Source organism: Notamacropus eugenii, chromosome 2 (genome assembly GCF_028372415.1).
Source record: "Notamacropus eugenii isolate mMacEug1 chromosome 2, mMacEug1.pri_v2, whole genome shotgun sequence".
In the NCBI taxonomy this organism is placed as follows: domain Eukaryota; kingdom Metazoa; phylum Chordata; class Mammalia; order Diprotodontia; family Macropodidae; genus Notamacropus; species Notamacropus eugenii.
Window position 1 is genome coordinate 189152111 of NC_092873.1, and position 24298 is coordinate 189176408.

The 24298-nt window shown below is 40.3% G+C and overlaps 1 protein-coding gene across 5 annotated transcripts in view; it reads left to right on the top strand.

The window, feature by feature from the left end:
• LOC140526627 (uncharacterized) overlaps nt 1-24298 on the top strand; it is a 213057-nt gene that overhangs the window by 158793 nt on the left and 29966 nt on the right. For all 5 annotated transcript variants that reach the window (XM_072642999.1, XM_072643000.1, XM_072643001.1 and 2 more), the window contains 6 exons: nt 3-156; nt 697-792; nt 3029-3184; nt 8258-8493; nt 11725-11863; nt 13407-13527. In XM_072642999.1, the coding sequence (XP_072499100.1) occupies nt 3-156; nt 697-792; nt 3029-3184; nt 8258-8493; nt 11725-11863; nt 13407-13527 (902 nt within the window). The remainder of the gene's footprint in view (nt 1-2; nt 157-696; nt 793-3028; nt 3185-8257; nt 8494-11724; nt 11864-13406; nt 13528-24298) is intronic.

The window sequence follows — 24298 nt, forward strand, 5'->3', positions numbered from 1 at the left end:
AGAGGAACATTTCTGCTTGCTGGAAACATTTCTGCCTACCAAACTGTCACAGATTCCACGTTCCATGGGTTACAACCAATGAGCAACAATCTTGTAAAATCTGTGTTTGCTTCACAACTCTACCTCCCTCAGCCTCTTGATCCACAGAGCCACCAGGTGAGTGAGGCACACTTATAAAGGGCATTTACCACTCATTACAGAAAGTGGGCAAATGAAGTGACAACACTGTAACTTTTTAAAATTTTTTTGAATTTTCTTTCCATGTATGTAAGAAACCTTCAAAGTTGTTACCTAACTTTCACTATGGTGAGATTCTCCCCACCTCCTACCTCTCTTCTCTTCCTCCCTCCTTTCCCTCTTCTCTCTCCTTCTCTTCTCCCTGTCTTCCCCTCTTCTTTCCTCTCCCTTTTTTCATCCCTCTTCTTTTCCCTTTTTCTTCTCCCTTTTCATTACCCTTTCTCTCTCCTCCTTCCCCCCCCTTTCCTCCCTTCACTCCCCCTCTCTTCCTTCTATCTTTACCCCTTCTGTCTCTCCCTCTTTTCACCACACCCATCTCTACTAAATTCTCCACAAAATATTTAGATTTCCCAACATATGCTTATCAATGTAGAGTACACAAGCGTATTCATTCATGTACATAGTGTGGATTTATTGTTACAGAACTATGTCATTAGGTTTTGAATTTGGTTCTTTTAGGCATTCGTGCTGTTTCCTTGGAGGGTATTCCTAGCAGATGGAGGACCATTTCCAGTTATCCTCAGCAGCCCAGACCCCCTAGAATATAATATGCAGGTAGGTCATGGTGAGGACTCCAAGATTATCACTGCAGCATCCCAGACAAGTCTTTTGGTCAGGTTCATAGATGTGGTCCTGTGTCCCTGATGGAGTATGAATCACCCATAAGTCACATGTTTGACGACAAAGCTTTAGTCTCTATAAAAACAAAGTGTCAAGTTTGTTCAACATAGATGGGAACTGCACTCCCATTGATATCTATCTGTCTTGCCTCAGACTTATCTGGATTTTCTCTGACAGCCAGCTTTAGAATTCTTCACATAGCTTGAATGTCATTTCACAGAGAAAGCAGCACAGCAGTTATTAGAGTAGGGTTTTTAAAAGTTCTTTAAAAGCACTCAAATAGGCTGAAAATTGTCCTTCTGTGAAAATTTAAGTTTTTTCTCCCCGAGTATTTTGTTGATTTGTTGTTTGTTTGGTTTAACTACTACTGTACATTTAAAAGTTAGCAACTCTATCAAACATGACTCCCCACACAGACATTATTTTTGAAGTATTTCTATTGAGAAAATTCTCCTCTCAGGGTTCATGAAGGAGTTTTCAAGCAATTTTGCCAGTCAACCAGTAGTCTCATGTCTTATTTCTTCTTTGTTCCTGTTCTGTTATGCTTTGCACACTGTTTGGCAAAATTATGGTTTGTGTGTTTGCATTTCTCAGATACTGTGATCCAGTTCTCTCTGTCTGTCCAGGAGAAGAGGTGGGGGTGGCTGTAGTAGTAGCAGCTGCAAAGGACACATATCCCTTGGAGTAGTTTTCGGTTTAAGAGTAAAAAGAGACTTGAAATGCCTTTGCTTAGGGGGAAGTGTCAAAATAGATATGATCATAGAGTCATAGATTGAGAGCTAGAAGGGATTTTTCAGGCCATTGAATCCATCCATCCCCCTCATTGTGTAGGTGAGAAAACTGAGGCTCAGAGGAGTTAAGACTCTGACTTGACCAAGTCACACACAGCCAGGAAGCATCTGATAGGGGAATCTTCTTAACTTCTAGCCCACTGCTCCATGTACCATGGCCACCCTTCCTCTCATGAGAATTCAGAGAGGATGCTGAAATCTACAGGAGACCCCTGAACAGTGAGGAAGGCTTCACCAAGAGTCTCTTGATTTATTCTATCTTTTGGGTCATGAACTGGCTACGATTGGGTGAGCACAGTGATCTTTTTCACAAGGTCATCTCTGGCACTGGACGTCTCATGCTTTTTATGGGAACAGCAGTTTTTTTATCTTGTTAAAACAACCAAAGCATTGTTCAATATGTCAGAAGACTCAAGCTCCAGCCTGTGATCAGGGCATTAAGATGGGCAAGGCAACCCAACTGAGAAATTGCATGATGTGCAAAAAATATAAATATGACTGACCCAAAGATCTCCCCAAACTCAACACCTCTTGACACAAGCAACACAGTGTAACCCTGCCATATTGCCTGCAATTAGAGTCTCAGCTACATAAGGTGAGGTTCCTACCACATGCAGCACTTTTAAAAATAATATCTAAAAATCCTTTTTTCTAATTATATGGAAGATGTTTAGCATTTGTTAAAATTTTGAGTTCTAAATTCTCTCTCTCCCCCGCCCTTCCCTTCCTCCTCCCTGAGAGCAAGCAGTTCGATATAGATTATGCATGTATGTATAGTCATAGGAAAGACACTTCCATACCAGTCATGTTTACATGTAGCATGTTGATGGGTGGGTTGGAGAGCATGATTTGGCTTCAGATTTTATCTGAATCTGTATAATAAGTGGTATAATAGGTCCTAATATGTGATCATGACAACAATAACATTTACACAGGACTTCCTGTGTGCTAGGCAGGCGCTGTGCTAAGCACTTTAGAATTGTTACCTCATTTGATCCTCACAGTAATCCTGGGAGGTAGATGCTATTATTATCCTCATTTCACAGATGAAGAAACTGAGGCAAATAAGGTTAAGTGACTTGCCCAGGGTCACGTAGCTAGTGTCTGAGGTAGGATTCGAACTCAGCTCTTCCTGATTGCAGTCCCAGCACTCTCTTCACTGCATACCACCAAGCTAGCTGACATTATAGACCTGGAAAGTACTTTAGAGGGCAGCTAGTCCAGTCCCCACCGTTTAACATCTGCAGAATCTTAAGCTTAGAATGTGGTCATCCAGGTAGTAAGTATCAGAAGTGAGACTTTAACATGGTTGCTTTGACTCAAAAAGCCAATGCTTTTTCCACTGTAGCACACTAATTCTTAGGGCTATCTATCTTTAGTTATGCCTGTGTGGACTGAATGATCAAGACCGAAAAGTGGCCCATGGGGAGCTGGTGTCCGTGCAGTTTCTGATGGAGGATGTGCTCCTGAGTAGCTATGACAGGATGATGGAAGATCCCCGAGGATTATACACCTCACCAGAGAAAACCAAGCAGGTACTCCCAGCATGTGGTCCTATTCTCATGTAATTAGGTCCCCCTGGGCTAATTCATAGGATGCCTGATCCACCACAGCACCTTGGTCTCTCCCCACTGTGCCTGGGTTAGCTCTTGCTTAAAAGGTCTCAGAGTCAGGGACTTGGATTTTTTTTTTAAATGAACAAGGATTATGAAAGGTCACGGGGATCCCAGTGATAGATTTAGAGCTGAAAAGTTCTTTGAAATCCAATCCCCTCATTTCACTGAGGAGGAAACTGAGACATACAGGGGTTACATGATTTTCCCAGGGTCACAGAATTCCTAAGTGTCTGATGTGGTACTTGAACCCAGAGGTTTTCCTGCCTCCAAGTCCTGTGCTCTGGCCATTACACTGCTCATTAAAACTACACAAAAGAAAATATTTAATAAAAATTTTTAAAGGAAAAAATAATTTTTACATGCAATTGGGAAGTATTGAATGAAATCAATAAAAAAAATTGAAAACCTAAACAAAACAAACAAAACCCCTCAATTTTATTTCTTTTGTCTTGTGTTTCACACATGTTGGATTTGATATTACAGACAAAGATTAAGATCTAACTTCTATCCTATCTTCTGCTACTAGTGCATTGAATTTACGTGGTTAACTTCCTTATTTCTCTTAGAGTCATAACTAGTAATTCTGATGCCAGAGATAAGGAGGAAGTTTGGGACCTAGAGATGAAAGATTCTGGAGGATGGGGTGAGAGAGGAGCTCATGTTTCAAGAAGAGACTACAGGGTCTCTCCCACAGGACACTGCAGAGAGAGGGCCTCTTACCCTACCCTCGCAGAGAGCTGTCCTTCACAGTCCTTCCTCGGGAAGGGAGCAAGTTAGAGCCAGGCTAGAGAGCAATTCACCTGGTATTCAGCTGCTGAGGAGAGGGAGCTTCCTGGCTTAATTAATTATTCTTGCTAAATAGATAATAAGCCTGATTTTTCTTTCTGCTAAAGGAGTTAAGTGTTGTCAGTGCTGTCCAAGTTTTGGTGCCTTCAGACAAAGTACCCATCATGCCACTCTAGTTCTGTTTCTGTCTTTCTCTCTGCCTATGTCCTTCACTGCTCTTCAGGAATATTAAATTACAGGGTAATGCTACTATTGCCACTTCCCTCTGAGCCACCTCTTTTAGTTAAATATCTTGCCTTTATATAAGTCTTTGGTGTCAGGACATTCAGAGGAATGTTTGTCATGGCCCATAAGCTGTGCTTAGTAAAAGCATCCACCAACGGTCCTGGGATACAGGAACTCTTCCTCTCCCACCTCTCCCTACCACCTTACAGTCAGGAATCCAATTTAGCCCAAAGACCTCCAGACTGATGAGGTTTGGGGTGTTGGGGACTCCAAAATACTGACAGTCTAGATCCTGCTTGAATGAATTCGACACAAGCCTTCATAAAGCCAAAGAAAAACAAAGTTTATTAAAGATTCACCATAGAGGGTTGACTCTTAAGGAGCCTAAGCATTTGTAACGCTTGTATTCACAAGCAGATCAGATAGAATCCCAGCTAGACAGGGTCTGAGTTGGACTGAATCTGAGTGCCTTTGTAGAGGCAAGATGGACCTGAAATACAGAAAAAGACTCAGGGAAGCATCCAGGTGTTGCCAGGCAGTCTCGGGGTCTTAGGGATGTTCAACCCCAGGGAAGATCCTGATGGGAGTGGCTGGTACTCCAGACAATCCACAAACCAGACTGGGCAATTTGGACTACTAGAGAGTGCTAAGTAGTCGGGAGTATCAAAAGGATGCTAGGATCGAAGGAAGAGAATGCTAAATGATGATCAGATAGGGAGTATCCAGGCTGAGAGAGATGGAAGGGGAATCCAAGGAGCACCCCGCCCCCTCCAAGGCCAGACTTTCCAGGGGCCCTTTAGACAAATGGGACAAAAGCTCTCCCAAAAAGGCCTTGGCTTGGGCTTGTACCTCGTCAAGACCTCAACTCAAAGATAATGCTGGGGACCTTCTGAGTGTCTCTACAATCCTACAGGCAACAAATAAATATTGACTGCTACCTATGTGGAGAACATTGGGTTTGACAGAATAAGAGAGACCTGTGTTCATTTCTTGGCCAACACAGTAACATCCATGAAGATTTCCTTGTAGAATGTAAGCTTCTTGAAGACAAGACAGTACTATTAAAAAAAAAATCTTTGCATGCCCCTAGCCCTTGCATGTAGGAAATGCTTCATAAACTTTTGTTAAGTGCCCCATCCCTAGTAGATTATAAGCTCCTGGAGGACAGGGACTATACTATTTATCGATTGGCTGACAGGACCACTTTCAGTGTAAATGCCAAGGCAAGGTCTCCATCTTGCTGCTTTCCTATCTCAACAGCAAGGTTTCCTTGCCAAGAAATATTACCTGATCTATTTACAACCCTTATTAACCATGTTTGTTAAGTTCATAATTAAAAAGATATATTACCTAAAACACATAACACAAGAATGAGATATTTTGCCAGAGCTACTAGGTGTAGCATGTCCTATAAACCGGTCCACCAGCAGCTCTACCCTGTTTCTATCGAAAGCCTCTGATATTTAATTTCCCTTACCCCTGCCCTGTCCTTGGTTTCTCCCTTCCTTTATCCTGCCTCCTGCTTCTTGTATTTTTCCAAAAAAAGTCATGGAAAGTGATGTTTCTGCTGGAGAGGTAACTTCGCTTAATTTGAATTTATTGCTCAGTAGTTTTTTTTTTTTTATTCCAAACCATAATTTACTTTAACAATTGTAGTTTTACATGTGTTGACCTGAAAACTTAATTAGAGAAAAGGCAACAGGCTGAATGCATACATTTTATGATTTAATTAATTAATTGATCAGTTCCCCATAAAGAAAACAGTTACATAGCGCTATGGAGTCAGAGGTGACTCTGACTCCCTAGTACAGAAAACATCTGTCTTAAGTACATTTTGCCATGAGAAGGAAACTCTCCTAATTAAGCAAATCATAAATTCAGTAAGACAAGACAATTAACAAAGCAATGTCAGTCAAATGTTGAGATTCCAAGCTGGGTAAACATATGTCTCAGGTGGTAAGGAAGGAAGGAAATCCCATCACTAGTAAGTGGCAGGCTTCCTGCCCCAAACAGGTAACTGACACAGGAAAGGGCAAACAATGTTCAATAGAAACCCAGGATGCCTATTTTTTCTTTACCATTAATATGCCATAACATAGTATGTGTCTATAGATAATAAGATACAAAGGAAAGTCCCATTATTCAAGATATGTCATAGGTTAAAGATCTCCCAAGGAGTGCAGAGTCAGCTTTGGCTGGCTTTTGCTGACATAGGAAGAGGCATTCTCTGAGTTTGCTTCAGAGAGAACAAAGAGATTATTCCAAAATTTTATATTAAACATTATCACATGCAATTGCAGATTTACTTATGAAGTGCACAAATGCTGTCAATACCCTCCAAGATTTGGTGCCCTGGGGCAAAGGGCCAGTCACCTCACTTTAGTTTTGGCTCAGTCTCATATGTCCTCTTCTGCTTTTTTTTTCCAGGGATACTGAGAAATAGAGGAGCTAGAAAGAATATCTAAGATCTTTGCATTGTACTCCAACTCAGGCTTGCTGGAGATTGATGCCTTGGGTCATAATTACGACCCCCCCCCCCCCCGTTGCCCTGAGGGGTTTGGTCATTTGTGTTTTGTTTTCCTTAACGTTAGAGGCTAAACTGAAGTTCTGACCTTTTCAAAGGCTCAAGTAAGATAATTTAAATGTACATTGCCTGGGAGGATCTTAGATCTAGAGAGGGAGGAGAATCCAGAGATCATTTTATCCAACCCCTACAAGAGACTTTCCTAAGGTCACATAATTATTAAGTGGCAAAAAAAAATTACTAAGTAGTAGAACCTATGTTCTCTGACTCCCAATCCAGTATTCTTTCCCCTTCAGCATGGTGCCTCTCCTAAGAGAAAAAAAAACATATATAACCTATATCAGATTGCTTATCATCTCTGACAGGGAAGAGGATAGATATTTGAAGGGATAGAATTTGGAACTCAAAACTTAAGAAAAATAAATGTTAAAAATTGTTTTAACATATTTGGGGGGAATAAAATATTATTAAAGCAAAAAAAAAAAAATAGACAGCACTTTGTCCTGTAAACAAGCAAACAGAAACACATATATTAACCAAATGGGTTAGAGACTGAACTCATCGTTTTTACAAGTGTCCATAAAAAAGCATATAGAGCAGAAAAGATGGTTTTATCTCCAAAATACAAATATAAACCACATCCCATTAGTACTGGTATTAGTATTTGGTGCCTGCTCATCCAGGCACCAAAGAATATCATGGTGTACATATGAAAGCCAGCTCAAAAACCCTCCTGATTTTCCTCTTCCACCACAAGCTAGAAGTAATCTTTCCTTTCTCTGATTCCACACTGCAATGTTTATACTTTTTAATGGAACATTTATCTCCCATTATAACTATCTGTGTACTTGTATAGTAGCATGTTGGGCCATCTCTAGTCTTCCTGACTTTGGTCTTGCAGCTGAACTCTGATGACTCTGGAAGAGAGTGTGAGGCTGGTGATTTAAATCCAGTTTGCATGCCAGTCAAGACATCGCTGGGTCTTCTTCCAAAAACGAAGGACAAACAAGTCTCAGCTATTACTATTATTATTATGTAGTAATATTCCATTTATTTATTTGCTTATTCTATGTTTATTATATTACTATATATGTATAGAGAGAATATATAATATATTCTGTTATATTTCTATTCTATTACTATGTAATATAATATATATTACTATTATGGCATAGTTAGCTAGGTGGTACAGTCGCTGGGCCTGTATTCAGGAAGATCTGACTTCACCTCCATCCTCAGATATTTACTAGCTGTGCGATCCTGGGCAAGTCACTATATCTTGTCTGCTTCAATTTTCTTATCTCTAAAACAAAGACAATATTAGCACCTGCTATGTAGGGTTGTTGTGAGAATCAAATAAGATAATATTGATAAAGAGCTTAGCATGGTGCCTGGCGCAGAGCAGGCATTTAATAAGTCTTTATTGACTGACTTTCCTTCCTATATTATAATTTCAGTCCAAAGTGAAAAAAATGGCTGAATTACATGAAAGTCCATCATCATGCGGCCTCGGGAAGACCTTCAGAACTCTTGAGAAGCAGAGGGATCCACTGACAGCCTATTCTTTCCTGAGATCTTTTCTCATTATTTGGAAGCAGCTTGAAGTGCTCAAGGAGCGATGGGGCCGACTCAAACTGAGGGTGGCAGACGTCAACACAGTTGCTCTGTATAAGCAGTTTTTGGAGCTCTATGGGTGAGTTTTTCTGATAGAACAATATTTGGGTTAAAATCAGTGGGTTGGGGAAGACTCACAAATACTCCTCTCTTTGTGACCACCAGGACTCTCTCTGTCTTTTGTTTGCTAGGCTAGAATTGACTTATTGTACTGTCCGGTAATCACAACCTCTCTCTGAATTCAGTGGAAGTTATTATACAACTTCTCTCTACAATCAGGGCTTTATCATGAAAATGCTGAGTTGTACAAACAGCATGTCCCCAAGCGCATCTCAAACTCAACACGCCCAAAAACCAGATTCATTAACTTTCCCCTCCCCCATACCCCCCCTCCAAGCTTCCCTGTCTCTGTTGAGGGAACTGCCATCTTTGTAGTTAACCAGTTTCATACCCTTGGAATCACCCTTAAATCTTCTATTTCCTTACTTCCACCCCACCCCCAGTCCAATAAGTTGTCAAGCCTTGTTTGCACTTCCAGGACATGGCTCACATCTATCCCTTTCTCTCTGCCCACACATTCTTCTAGTTAGATTCATCACTTTTTGCCTCAACAATAGCTTCCTAATTGACCTCTATGCTTCCAGACTATATCCTCCCCAATTTCTTCTTCATAAGCAGTCAAATTAATATTCCTACAATACCCATGTGATTGCATCAATGTTCTGCTCAAAAATCTTCATTGGCTTCTTATTGCCCCTGGAATAAAATGCAAATTCCTCATTCTGGCATTTAAAACCCTCCACAATCTCTCTCTCTCACCTTTATTGTTTTAGTTTATTATTTTATTATTTTAATTTATTTAAAATTAAATTAATATTTATTATTTTATTCACCTTATTTCAGACTTATTCTTTTTGTAGACTGTTCATTCCACACAAAATGACCAACTAACTGTTCTCCAACCCCAACATTCCATCTCTTCTCTCCTAGTTTTTGCACAGGTCATTCTTCTGTGCCTGGAAAGCACTTACCCTTCACCTCTGCCTCTTGGGACTTGTTTCCTTCCAAGCTCACGTCAGGTGCCTTTCTTACTCTTTCCCTTCCTTTTCCCCTTCCCCCAAGTCCTTAGCCCTCCCTTCTTTCTGAAATTATCTTCTATTTACTGATGTGTGTACACATGTTGCATTCCTAAGTGAAATTTAAACTCTTTGAAGGCAGGGCTTATTTAATTCTGGTCTTGGTATCTCCAGTGCCCAGTATAACACCTTGTTCATAAGTGCTTTAAAAATGTTTCTTGACTTGAGTTGAATGGAATGGTAAGGATTTGAATAAGTAATTATTGGTCAGTAATGCACATATCTTACAATGATCTGTCCCAGGACTTTTTAGTTACTGCTATTGGGCTGTTTCAGTCATGCCCCACTCTTTGTGATCCCTTTTTGGGGTTTTCTTGGCAAAGATACTGGAGTGGTTTGCCATCTTCTTCTCCAGTTCATTTTACAGATAAGGAACTGAGGCAAACAGGGTTAAGTGACTTCCCCAGAGTCACACAGCTAGTAAGTGACTGAGGCTGTATTTGAATTCATGAAGATAAATCTTTGTCTTTAGTTACTGGGGAATCTCAATATAGAACCTTCCACCCACCTGCTTTTCATAGAGAATCAGTGGGCATAGAGAAGAGCTTGGAAACTGCTCATTTCCTTCCCTGTGGGGGATCCTCTTCATTTCCCCCATCCCCTTCCATATACTTCCAGGATAATAATGAAGATTATGTATTCTGTGCATTTCAATCCTAGTATATTGTTGTTGTTGTGTTTGTCCTTCGTTCTTGAAGAGACCATGACATCAAGATGATGACATGACTTGCAGTTGACTTTGAATTGAGTGAGGGAGGGCTGTGCAGGGTCACCAGCCTCACTTTCTTCTCCTGAGCCATCTGGATCCTGTGGCCTGATATCCATCAGGACAAGTGGAAATGGCCCAGGATGCTTTGTGGGACCCTGGCCCTTTCTGGCTAAGGTCTTGTAGCATTCTCACTTTGAGTGAGAGACACCCATTCAATGAATAGGCTTCTTTAAGTAGTTGCTCAAGGGATGGCCCATTTAATTAAAAAAAAAAAAATCAAACTGGGAGGAAAAGACCCTCAGGGTTCCTGGGTAAAAGAGAAACAATTACTATTTAGTTATTACATTTACCCTGTGCTAAGTGAATGGAGACTTGTTGTCCTGTCTATGAACTCCAGAGTGAATTGGGTTTAAGGCTTGGTCTTTGAGCAAGAAATGTAGCCAGTAAACCCAGAGGAAAAAAGGCAGCTTTTGGCCATGGTGTGTAACTTCCCCTGGGGGAATGGGGGGTGGGGTGGAGGAGGAGAGCTGCTACTCACTCACGGGTTGTGTTTATCCTTCATTCTCAAAGAGGACCATGACATCAAGATGATGACATGACTTGCAGTTGGCAGCTCTCCTCCTCCTCCTCCTGCTTCTACTTCTCCCCCAAAAGCTGCCTTTTTTTCCTCTGGGTTTACTGGCTATCATAGTATATACATAAGGATGGAATCAGTGTTGTTCAAGACCGTGTCTCTTTGGGCCTGGCAGGAATAGCTGAAAAGAAAGCCATACTGTGAGAATGTTATCAGTACAATGGTAATGCCAGTGAGAATGCTATCCCTACAATGATCATTTTTAAGAATCCATTCTTTGTCACTGACCCCACAGGAAAGGACATTTCTGAACCTGGACAGGTGGGTAGACAGAATATTCTACTGTTGATTCTGTTTTGATTCTTTTCTCCTGTGGTAAAATCGGAAGGGAAAAAAAGAAAACAAACCAAGTCTGAATTCTTCTGTCAATATTATAATGAGTGAAAGACTGAAATTTCCTCTCAGGGGAAATGTCACAAAATACTGGTGAAGTAAGAGTGGGGCTTTAGTGGAGAAAGAAACAACCATAGGAATGTGTTGTTGGGGTATCTACAAGGAAGGGAAATCTCAGAGTAGGAAAAGAAAACACCTAAATACATGAATGGATCGATGATTTCATTGTGGTAAGTCCTCCCTCTGAGAATGAAATTCAATTTATTGATCAAGAACTTATGAAGTGTCTACTATTTGTGGAAGATCATTAAAGGCTAGGGGCAAGGGCAAGGACAAAGTAAAAAATGAGAACAGTCCCTTCCCTCAAGGATATTATATTTTACTAGATACAGATGACAACCTCTCCAAAGCTCTTGACCTGTAAAAGAAAATAATATTCGAGAAAATTTAGTGAGAAAGATCAGATGTTTGTTTATTTCTGTCTCTTTCCATTTCCAGAGCTAATATTCTTTATCCTACCATGAAAACAATAGCCAGGCAGATGGGTAAAGAAGATGAATTTGAAGGACTTGTACTAAGTTGTTGGTCTATAGTCCCTCCCAAAGGAGCTTCAGAAGTTGAAATCAAAACCCGCCAGGTTATCTTTTTAAATTTTTTTTAAAAAATACTTTGTGTCTTTAGTATTTCAACATTCAGATAAATGTGCTCACTTTGTACATTAAATGTGTATAAACCAAATTTCTGTAAACTGAATCATTTTAATGTCCTAGGAAAACTGTCTATTTAAAATCAGTCTATAGCTTTCCTTTCGAAAAAGCAAATAACAGCTCTTGAATTTATCCCATTTTGGAAGTCTAAAGTTTTAAATTAAACTTGCTACATCAATTTCCGTCCCAAAAGCGATAAAGAAATATCCACCCCCCCAAAAAAAAAACAGTGGAAGATTCTGCCTTCCATATAAAAGCCAGAATGTAAATACCTTCACCACCTCCCCTTAGAGTAAAAACAAAAATCAGGAGAGGGAAAAAAATGAAAGTTGTGTTTTAGAATTGTTCTGTCACAGTCTTGATATATTCTCACAGTCCCACACTGTTTATATATCCATCCCGAGAATATCATATCTGTAGCAGACAGAACTTGCTTCCTTAGGTAATTTCCTGCCTCAGCCCTGTTCCAGAGGGACAAGCCTTGCTGTCCCTATTTGACAGGTAAGCAAAGCCAAGCATCTGGCCGTTCATTGGCTTTAGGCAGGGTTGCCTAGCAATAGCTGAAATGATAACTTGCACCTGTGAAGCCTGATATTATTGTTTGTCTCCTAAGCAACACTTCCTTTATAAGGCATGTGTAGCACTATAAAAGAGCAATTTGAACCTTTGAAAATAAAAGATGGTAAGGCCCTCACTACTTTTATTGGTGGTATATCCTGGCAAGGGACTGGTAAGTGCTGATAAATAGGACAGTCCCCTCCAACCTGAGGGGGAAATACCTTCTTGGGGAAAGACAGAGTTTGAATCAAGAGCCAAAGTGAGGGTAAAATGGAGGCTGGAAAAAAGGAGGTCAGAAACCAGGGTTTCTTAGGAGTGCTGGTCCAGGGATAGAGACCAAATTGAGGAAACTAAAACCCAGAGGGGAATTTTCAGGCCAAGGAAGTCTGCATGGAAAACTAGAAGTTCACGAAGCCCAAGCCCATGTCTGTTCCTGCACAGGCTAACAACACCCTCCCTTTGCTCACTCTGACCCTGTGGGGGAGATGGTCGGCCCAGTTTATAATTACCACTTATTGATTTTTAAATCATCATGAAAATGTTCGGTCCATTTCTCATCCTTCTTCAGAATCTATGTTATAGGACAGGATCTGCATAGATCTTCAGGATCTATTTGTAGGATAATGGCGCAGACATTTCTATCTGTATTAAGATCCCAAAGGAAATAGTCCCAAGTTATAAATACTCCATACTGCATTCACCTCTCCTTTTTTTTTCAGTAAACCATTACTTGCTTTAGACCTCAGTATTTATTGCCCAAGAGTCTATTGTTGTCTGCTATAAGAAGCCTTAAGCCCCACCCCTCTTTTACAAGAGGATAAGAAGAAAATGTAACAGGAGAGGGGAAATAGTACTTTGAGGGCCTAAAATATATGCCCAAAATGTAGACTGACTCTCAAATTCTGTTTATTCTAGCTTCAAAAACTTCTGGAAAATTTTGAAAGTCATATGATCCATGAGGTGCTAAGAAAAGTTAAGAAGGAAATAGCCTTAGTTCTATCAGAAAAGGCAACAGAAGACTGTGTGCTCCCTACAGGTAAGGGACATCTGAATTCGCAGTATTGCTTCATACAAGTCTTCCCAAACTTCTGTAAATTCCGTAATATTCCATTCCATTCCATTCACATACCATAATTTGTTCAGTCATTCTTCAGTTCATGGGTGCCCATTTTGTTTTCTGCTCTGTTTTGTTTTTACCACATAAAGTATTGCTGTGAATATTTTGGTATATATATAAGGTCTTTCTTTATGTCTTGACTGCCTGGGAGTATGTGCCCTGAGCAGAAATGCTAGATCAAAGGATTTAATTTTCTAATTTATTTCTGATTAATAATTCCAAATTATTCTCAGAGGGAATAAACCAATTTACAGGTCCACCAACAATGTATTAGTGTATCTGTCTTCCCGTAATGCCTCCAACATTGATTATTTTCATCACTTATCTTTACATGATAGAGGCAAAGTTGGCATGAGGGAGAGAAAGCTGTCCTTAAAGCCAGGTAGTCTAGGTATCAAATCTTGTCTGTGACATGTACTGCCTGTGTGATTTGTGCATGTGACTTAATCTCTTAGTACTCTAGACAACTCTCTAAGACTCTTAAGTTGCAGAAGAGGCACCATCCTTAATGGGTGGAGAGAGTTTCCTCATCTACATGTTCCCTATTCCTGCCATATTTGTTAGTTTGAGGGATGTGAGCTTGTTCTTTTAATTTGTGTTGCTTTTTTTAGAATCATAGTTTTACAACTACAAGGGATCATAAAGGTCATCTGATATCATCCTCTCATTTTATATATGGGCAAGCTGAAACCAAGGACCTTAAGTGACCTCAAGGCCACACAGCTAGTAGGCAACAGAACCAAGATTAGAATCCAAACCCTATGGCTTCAAGGCCAGAACTTTTCCACTGTAATACATGAATGATTTGGAACACTCTTCCTTATGGTTGCCAAAAGTCTGTAATTCTTTTTCTTTTGAAAACTGTTCATATCTGTGACTCTTGCCCATATCTATTGGGCAATAACTCTTAGCCTTATTCAAGACATATGAGAAACTGACATAAGTGTGTATTACATAAATGTCTATAAACAAATTAAAGGCAAATAGAAGCCAGATGTATGTATATATAATGTGTGTGTGTTATGTATAACATATACCTATTTATATATGCAATATATGTGTGCCATGTATGGTATAGGTATATATGATAAGTATCTGGGTAGGACTTTAACACACATTTATACACATATATGTACAGGAGTACATGTGTGTATATACATATATGTATGTATAAATACATGCATACTCCATGCCGAGTAACCTCTACCACTTGTCCTTCCCTTTCATCGGACAGAAGTCTTCCCACTGACATGGGGCTGATACCACCGAAATGCAATGAAAGCAACTGATTTTCTAGTGCTGGTATTTATTGACTAATATGGAGAAGGAATATCTTTCTATTCACATCAAATGTTTTGTTTGGGGTATACATATATATATATATGTGTGTGTTTGTGTATATGTAATATATATTATTTATGTGTGTAATGTATATGTGTATATTTACGTATGTGTAATTTATGTGTATTTTATATGTGTGTGTATTTGTGTGAGTATATATTTAATTCATATTGTTCATTGGAAGGTCAGATGCTGAAGCTGACGCTTAAATACTTTGGTTACCTAATGAGAAGATGGGACTCATTGAAAAGGATCCTGATGTTGGGAAAGATTGAAGGCAAAAGGAGAAGGAGATGGCAGAGAATAAGATGGACAGAGAGTGTCATGGAAGCAATGAAAATGAGCATGGACAGACTTGGAGAAATAGTGGAGGACAGAAGGGTTTGACATGCTATGGTCTATGGGGTCATGAGGAGTCTGATATGTCTGAATGACTGAACCACAAACAACAACAACTAGATAGGTAGATGTAGATATTGTTTATGTATGTATATCTCTATGAGCTTCAGTTTCATCATCTGTATAATGGGGATAATAATATCTACAACACCTAGCTCACAGAGTTGTGAGACTCATATGAAATGGTATATGTAAAGTAGGTATATACATACTTTGCAAGATTTAAACTATACACATATGTTTAAATATGTATACATATAGATATGTTTATATATACATCTCTGAAGCCATATATACACATGTGTATTCATATGTAATACATATATATGTGTATAAAAACTCTTATTTTCCTTTCCTGAGTAGAACTGAACTATGACATTCTTCAGAGGTTTCCTGTCATAATAGAATGCGTACTAGATGGGAAGACAGAAGACCTAAATTTGAAGGTTCATTTTGTCATTTCATAGATCCACCTCTCTGGGCTTCAAATTCCCCATCTACACAGTGAGAAAATTGGACCAGATATTCTCTAGGGGACTCCTACCAGCCCTGAATCCACAATCCCACAATAATTCATTGGAAAAAAATAATCCACCACCTTTCAGGTTAATTGTACTCTTTGAAGGGTAAAAAATATTATAGCTTCGCTTTTTAAAAGATTAATAGGATCTAATTAGGATTAATTAATCACCACTGGTCTCACCCTTCCTGCACTGTTGTTTGATCAGCTTTCATAGAATCTGAGCTCAGTAACCAGGGCTTTCTTCTAAGCCCTCAAGTGAAAGGCTGAGCTTCCAGTGTCACTGGAGAGTTGTGTAAGGGTGAGTTCACATTACAGGATATTAAAGAAGTGACAAAGCAATTAGCTGCTGGTGGCAGATTTGCCTCTTCCCAGAGGAAGCCTTGGAAGATAGCCCAAGAACTCTGTAGATGCACCTTTTCTAAATAATCATAGATCGTGCCTTTTGTGAGACTGCTTATCTTTTCATGAATTTTTAAAGGAAATAATAAAAGCAGCAGTAATTGTAGTAGACATTTATAAAGCTCTTCCAAATTTACAAAATACTTTACCTATATTATATCATTTGATTCTCACAACAGTCCTGTGAGCCAATAAGTGTTAATGTCCCCACTTTGCAGAGAAAGTAACTAAGGCCCAGAGAGATTAAGTGATTCAGCCAGGACCATATAGCTTGTAAATATCTGAGGCAGTATTGGAACCCAAGTCTTCTTTATTCCAAGATCACATGAGATAAAATTGGTAAAGCACTTGGCACAGCACCTGGCACATAGTGGGCACTTATTCCCTTCCCTTCTCAGTCCTGTAGTCTCTCCACTATGCCGCTAGAGACTGGGACCATTTTTCTCAGGGTGTTCATCTGTGATTGGTACAGATTCTGGTTCCAAAAAATAAAGCAGAACCAAAGATGAAAATGAAAGTAGAATCCTTATTAATGATGATCATGATGATGGCAAGGGTGATTATATTGCCTGGCTTCTCTTTCACAAAGTTGGAAGGCTGAATCAGTAACAGATTTTCCATAATTCTGTAGATACTCAAAATATATGTCAATAATACATCTTTTCTCTCTCTCCTGATTGACACATTATGATTTTTTTTTTGCTTGCTCTGTTCAGGAGGCAGGAATAGAAGCAGTAGTTTTAAGTTGCAGAGAACTACTTAGGGTTAATGTTTAAAAAAAAAATAAAAAATTTAGAGCTATGTAGGAGTAAATGGACTTGTTTGTCTTTCATTTTCAAAGAGGGCCCAAAGCAAAATGAGTTACTGCTGGGAGGTGGTTGGTTCCCCTTCACTAGAGATTGGTTATTGTTGTGTTTCAACTGAACAAGCTTGTATGAATCTCTATTATATAGTGGTTAGAGATCCAGCCTCAAAGCTAGGAAGACTGTTCAAATCCCTCCACTGACACCCTGGCTGTAGGATCATGGGCAAGTCCCCCTACCTTTGTGCACTCAAGACAACTTTCTAAGACCATAACTGGCCAGCCTGCATAGGTAGAGGGAGCTTCCTCACCTGAGAGTTCCCTATTCTAACAAAATCACAGCCTCTTTCCTTTTCTCTTTTCCCTTTTCAATCTTAGTTCAGCTACTCGGATCAATGTTGTTTTCATTTGCACTGTGATAGAGCTGCCATTGTGTACATTGTTCTCCTGGTCCTGCTTTTTCTCTGGTCCTCCCTCCCTTTGGACCCTTGTCAATGTCTGTGCTAAGATGTGCCTAGAACTAAACACATTGCTCTAGATGTGGCGTGATCTGGGCAGAGCATAAGGGAACAATCGCCTCTCCCCATGTGGAATTTTCACCTCTTTCTATACAAGCTCTGAGAGCGTTGCTGTGTTGGGCCTCTGCATCATCTGCTGACTCATCATGAGCTGACAGGCCACCCAAACCCTTGCATTGCCCACCCTTCAGCCCCCTAGTCCCCACTAAAGGTCTTCATACTAAGGCTGGGTAACCACTTGTAAGGGAGAGCATAGAGGTGATTCTTGTTCAGGTACAGGTCAGCCTGGATGGCCCCCAGGGGCCTTTCCCACTGAAATGCTGAAATCCCTCTGACTCTAGATCCTCTGCTACATTTGTCTCAAAACGTCCATCCTTGCAAAATCTAGCTTCTGGATTCAATGTTTTACTAAAACTGCTACCTCAGAGGTTCTGATGACTAAACCTTTTGTTTGGACCTGATCCTCTGTGACCTCTCTGAAGTTTTGACACTAATGAATACAGATAACACATCCCTCTGAAAATATCCTTTCCTACCTTAGCTTCAAAGACATTACACTCTCCTGGGTTCTTCTTCTGTTTCTCTAATCGTTTCTTCTCTGTTTCCCCTGATAGCTTCTTTTCCTGACTCTTTGATGTGAATGTCCCTTGGGAGCATAGTATATAGAACCCTGAAATTGGAATCTGAGTTCAAAGCCTGCCTCAGATACTTACTAGCTGTGGGATCTTGAACCAGTCACCTTCTGTCAGCCTCAGCTTTCTCCTCTGTAATAATAATAGCACCTACCTCACAGGGTTGTTGTGAGGATTAAAGGAGATGTAAAATGTTTTGCAAACGATAAAGCACTCTGTAAATAATAGTTTAGTGGCAGCATGAGTTAGGCCTTGAGGTCAGGGAGACCTGGGTTTGAGTCCCTCTCTGACATATACTGACTGCATGGTACTGGGCAAGTCACTCAACCCTTTCATGCTCTAGGCAACACTTTGAGATTGCAAAAATTACAAAGTATTTTACATACATTACTGACACACATTATATTTTATATGTATTATTTCTGCATATGTAACACAGAAGGTGCCAATCTACATTGGTAAAGGAAGCTCCCTCATTTGGGAATTCTCTCTGCCAGTGAAAACAATAGGTCATATTTTTCTACCTAACCAGTAAATATGAGTTATTATTATTAGTTATTATCATTCATCTCCCTTAATTCTCTTCCCTCCATCATTTGCTCCAATGGTTTCAGTTGCCAACTCTATACAAATAACTCTCAACTCTATTATTTCCAGTCCCCATGCTCCATGTATACACCTACACTGAGGTCCCATCAGCACCTCAAATTCAACATGTCTGAAACTGAGCTACATTTGCTCCTCTGACATAACTCTTTCTGCCTGTAATACCACCCGTTCCCTGAGTCTTCCCATATCCCACCATTCACCAAGTCTCTCTTATCTGCAGCTTTCACTCTTTCCTCTCCCTCATTACTCATTTTCAACCAGTTACCAAATCTTGTTACTCTTACCCCTTCAACATCTACAGCACCTGTTACCTCAGTCAATAAGCATTTTGTAGTCAAGTGTCTTCATACGTACCAGGCACTGTGGTAGGCACAGGGGAAATCAAGACAAAGGATGACACTGTCTTTATCCTCATGGAACTAACATTCTAACAGGGGAGATAACAGATACATTTATAATTAAACACAAAAAATGGGGGTAGAGAGACTAAACCTGTAATTTCATTATTCTGAATGATGTAGAGCTGCTCAAGGAGGACTAGCACCTCTTGTATGAGGGCTTGCTAAGTCCTTTTCAGGGCTGTCCATCCACCTTTGGCATCCACCTGGCACTCAACTCTGTGGCTCAAAGAAGCTGCCGAGTGGCCACACCTCAGCAAACCATCTCAGCAGACAGGTTAAACCAGGTTGATGTTACTCAATGGGCCACAAACCCTTGGGATGTCTGTCTGAAGCATGTGAAGACTTCTCCCCACAGAATGGGCCGATAAGAACAATTTGTTCCAAAATCCATAAAGGCGTTTGAAACAGGTGCTTTAGTAAAGTATCAATATTAATAATGTCCTCCATATTATATCTGGATGACTGTGGGCAACAGCTCAGTCTATGAAAATGCTCTGGTTCCAGTACAGTTTTTTGACTGAGTTCTCAAGAATGTTTTTGAAGTCTACATTTGTAGTATGGGAATTTATCTTCTATTATTCTATAGAGTTAACTTCTGATCAATAATTCTAGGCACCAGGCCATGTTTTACTACATATTAAGAAGGAATTAAATTGTTTCAGCCTTTCAGTAGTACAAAATTATCATCATCATCATCATTGTCATCATGGATTAGCAGCTAAAGAATTAACTTTAGTTCAATTTTATTTGTTCTTTAGTTTTTAATTCTGGCTTGATCTGGGCCATGTAACTGCTAGAGCAGAGAGAGAAGGAAAGTGTCAGCTAGCAACCAAAGCAAGCTTCCTGAAGAGGGTAGGGCCTGGGTCATTTTCAAAAGAGATAAGAGGTGGTTTTGTATTCAGGAAGTCAGAAAGCTGTTCCAAGCATACAGTTGACAGAAAACAGAAAGACACAGAAACCAGAGAGAAGGAGAAGCAAAACTCAGTCCAACTACAACCCACCAGTGTGTCTGTCACCCCTTCTGCCAAAAATGGATACTTCATCTCAAAAAAATAATGACCACACACACTGATAATGAGACACAGACAACTAGTCCTATTTTGCCAGGAATTGCTTTTGTTGGATCAACACCCCACCCTTTGGCCCCTGATTCCAGTTGCTGATAGATTTTTGAACTTTACGTCATGATGAGAGAGCATCATATTGGGAAATAGTCCTGGGGCTACATTCAATTGCATCCCCTCCAACCTTGCCCAGAGCCAAACCCTAAACAGTCAACCTAGGCTGGACCCCAGCCAGGCTCTATTCAGCATAACTTACTGACAACAGATGTGGCTGGTAGGCAGATCTGCTCACTCGCCAGGCTTCTCTCTGTATCCATTAGCCTATCTGAAAATGTATCCCGTTTAAGGCACTCAGCTCCTTAATGGAGAAGTTTGGCCACTTTCAAAAGCTGTATTGTCTAAGACTGAAAATCATCCAAATATCAGGAAACAACACATACACACAGAGTAAAGATTAACCATTGGTTTAGAAACTCAGTGTCTTTATGTAGCACGTGTTCAATAATTCTTTGTTGAGTTGATTTATCGAATGGGATTGAATTGAAGGGCTGCAGACAAGTGTTTACAAAAAACAAGGGATTTCACTGGGAGGTACCATAATGTGCAGACACTGGGTTTTTGTTTTGCTTTGTTATCTGACACTATGTGAACAGAGAGCATGTTCACCTAATGAATACTATACCTTGTTTTTCCCATGTTGGGCAGGAGATTATACTGAAGTGATGGCTCTACTTTCTCCACTGGCGGGGGGTGGGGGGTGGGGGGGTGTGAAACCACTGCTGGAAAATATATGAATATGTAATCTTATAAAATGTCATTCCAAATCAAAAACACTGATGCCTATGGCCTACTTCTCCTGCATAGAAGATCCCCTGATTTCCTCCTTTCCCCGATCAGGAAAAGAAGGGGGTTAGAATGGGTAAGGGAGGAGAATTAACTTCTGCTAATGATTGTGACCCTTGGAGAATTTCTCAATTCATAATTTTCAGTCTCTTTCTATCTATGTCAGTCACTTAGTCAGTCAATAAACATTTATTAAATGCCTGTTATATGCCAGGTACTGTGCTAAACACTGGAATACAAAAAAGAGGCAAAAGATGGTCACTACCTTTAAGGAGCTTCTGGTCTAATGGGGAGACAACATGCAAACAAATATATACGAAGCGGTCTATATACAGGATGAATAGAGAACAATGAACAGAGAGAAGGCACTAGGAAGAAGAGGTGGTAGGTTGTAGAAGGTTGGGTTTTCTTGGGACTGAAAGGAAGCCTATAAACATGGGCAAGTCTCCCCCTGCTTAAAAAAAAACTTAATCCTACTATTCCCTCTAGTGATCATCCTTTTTCTCTCCTCGCTTTCTTAGATAATCCCCTTGAAAAAGCTGTCTACACTTGATGCTTCCACTTCTGTTGCCGCTGTTCAGTCATGTCCTACTCTTCATGGGGTTTTCTTGGCAAAGACACTAGAGTGGTTTGCCATTTCCTTTTCCAGCTCATTTTCCAGATGAGGAAACTAAGGCAAATAGGGTTAAGTGACTTGCCCAGGGTCATACAGCTAGTAAATGTCTGAGACTGGATTTGAACTCATGAAGATGTCTTCCTGATTCTAAGTCCAGTCCTCTATCCATTTGTACCACCTAGCTGCTCACAGGCAGCTCTTCTGTCCTCTTATTCTCTTCTAAACCCTCTGGTTGCAACCTCATGATTCAACTGGTACTGTTAACTGGTGATACCTTCATTGCTAGATTTAGTCACCTTTCCTCAATCTTCGTCCTTCTAGATGCGTGCAAAGTTTATGTTGACCGCCTTCTCCACCTTGATTCTCTTTCCTCACTGGGTTTTTATGACACTGCTCTCTTATAGCTCTCTGATCACCTGTTTTTAAGATTCCTCATCTCCTTTGCTGGGTCATCGTTATACTTGTTATACCTCCTCAATGGGTTAATCCCTAAGTCTTCTCTCTACATACTTTTGGTGACTACATCATCTCCTTTGTGTTCACTTATCATCTCTATGTGGATAACTCCTAGAACTATGCTTAAAACCCTCCTTTTCTTTCTCTCCTGAGCTTCAGTCTCACATTACCAACTGCCCCTTAGACATTTCCAACTGGATGTCCTATAGGCACCTCAACCTCATCATCTTCTGCTCACCCCTAAAACCTATACCTCTTCCAAACTTTCTGGTGAGGATACCATCATCCTTCCAGTCAACCACATGTGCAACCCAGGAGTCACCCTCAACTCCTCACTCTCCCTCACCCTGAAAATTCTACTTACTAGGAAGCAGAGTGGTGTAGTGGATACAGTGCTGGATCCAGAGTCAGGAAGACATCAGTTCAGATCCATCCTCAGACACTTACTAGCTGTGTGAACTTGGACAAGTTACTTACCTACCAGTTACCTCAGTTTTCTTATCTGTAAAATGGGGATAACACCTACTTCCTAGGGTAGCTGAGGGTGCAATGAGAAGGTATTTGTAAAGTGCTTTGTAAACCTTAAAGCACTATGTCAATCCTAGTACTTGTATTGTTGTTGTCTTGCCAAATCTCATTGTTTCTACCTCCCAACCCTTCTTGCATCTGTCCCCTTCACTCTACTTATGACCATCACCCTGGTGGAAGCCCTCATCCCCTTTAACCTGGAGTATTGTGATAGCCTTCTAATTGATCTCTTCAAACTCAATGCATCCTTCACAAAACTGCCAAAGTGATTTTCATAAAACTCAGGTCTGATCATGGCAGTACCCTACTCAGTAAATCCTAGCGTTTCCTTGGGATCTGGTAAGGCCAGTGTTCACTGTGTGACTCTGGGTCAGTCAAAACCTCCATTTGCTTCAGTTTCCTCAGCTATAAAATGGGAATAAAAATAGCACCTACCTTGAGGAGTTGTTGTGAGGATCAAATGTAATCATATCATGTCAGTGCCTGACAGGTAAGAGGCACAATTCCTTCCCTCCAGCCTTCCTCCTCCATTAGGCAGCTAGGTAGCGGAGGTAATAAAAGCACTGGGTCTAGAGTCAACCTAATTCAAGTTAAGTTCAAATCCAGTCTCAGATATTCATTAGCTATCTAACCCTGTGCAAGTCACTTAGCCTCAGTTTCCTTCTCTGTAAAATGGGGATACTAACAACACCCACCTCTCAGGGCTATTGCAAGAATTAAATGATGTAATAATTGTAAAGCACTTAGCATGGTGTCTGGCACATAGTAGGTGTTATATAATTATTATTATTAAAAGATTTAAAAAACCTGGCTCCTTTCTGCTTTTCCAGCTTTATTATTTTTCATTATTCCTCTCCACGAATTCTACAATTCAGCCAAACTATTTTATTTGCTATTCCCTACATACAGGGAGAAAGTAATAAACATTTATTAAGCATTTCCGAGGTACCAGGCACTGCACTGAACACTTCACAGTAACATCTCATTTGATCCAATATTCTATCTCCCATCTCCTTATCTTTGCACTGGCAGAACCCCTTGCCTAGCATGCACTCCCTACCTCTTGGGATCTCTAGTTTACTTTAAGACTCAGCCCAAGTGCCACTGTGTCTCCACTTTATATGTGTTCTTTATATACTGCCATGCATATGTTCTGTCTCCCCCATTGATACATAACGTCCTTAAGGATATGACAGTTTTGCTTTTGTCTTTTCATCCCCTGCCAGCCCCTATACCAGTGCCTGGGATAGTGAATCCTTAATAAAACCCTGTTTATTGACTGACCCTTCACAAGGCCTTCCCTGGGACCTAGAGAAAGAAAGTCAGCCCCAGTAATTGGTATATCATGACAAAGGTCTAAAGGCTGTCAATAAAAACCCACAATTCTTTTAAAGTAAGTTTTACAGCTATCTTTGCTTCTATCTCGCAGTCCTTTCTGGACACCCTTTTGCATCCAAATGATATACCCCATGTAACAAAGAGCACAGTTAAGCCAACCCAGCTAACAGAGTAACCATGTCTGATCTTGTGCAGCATTCCTCACCCAAAAAGAAGGAGGT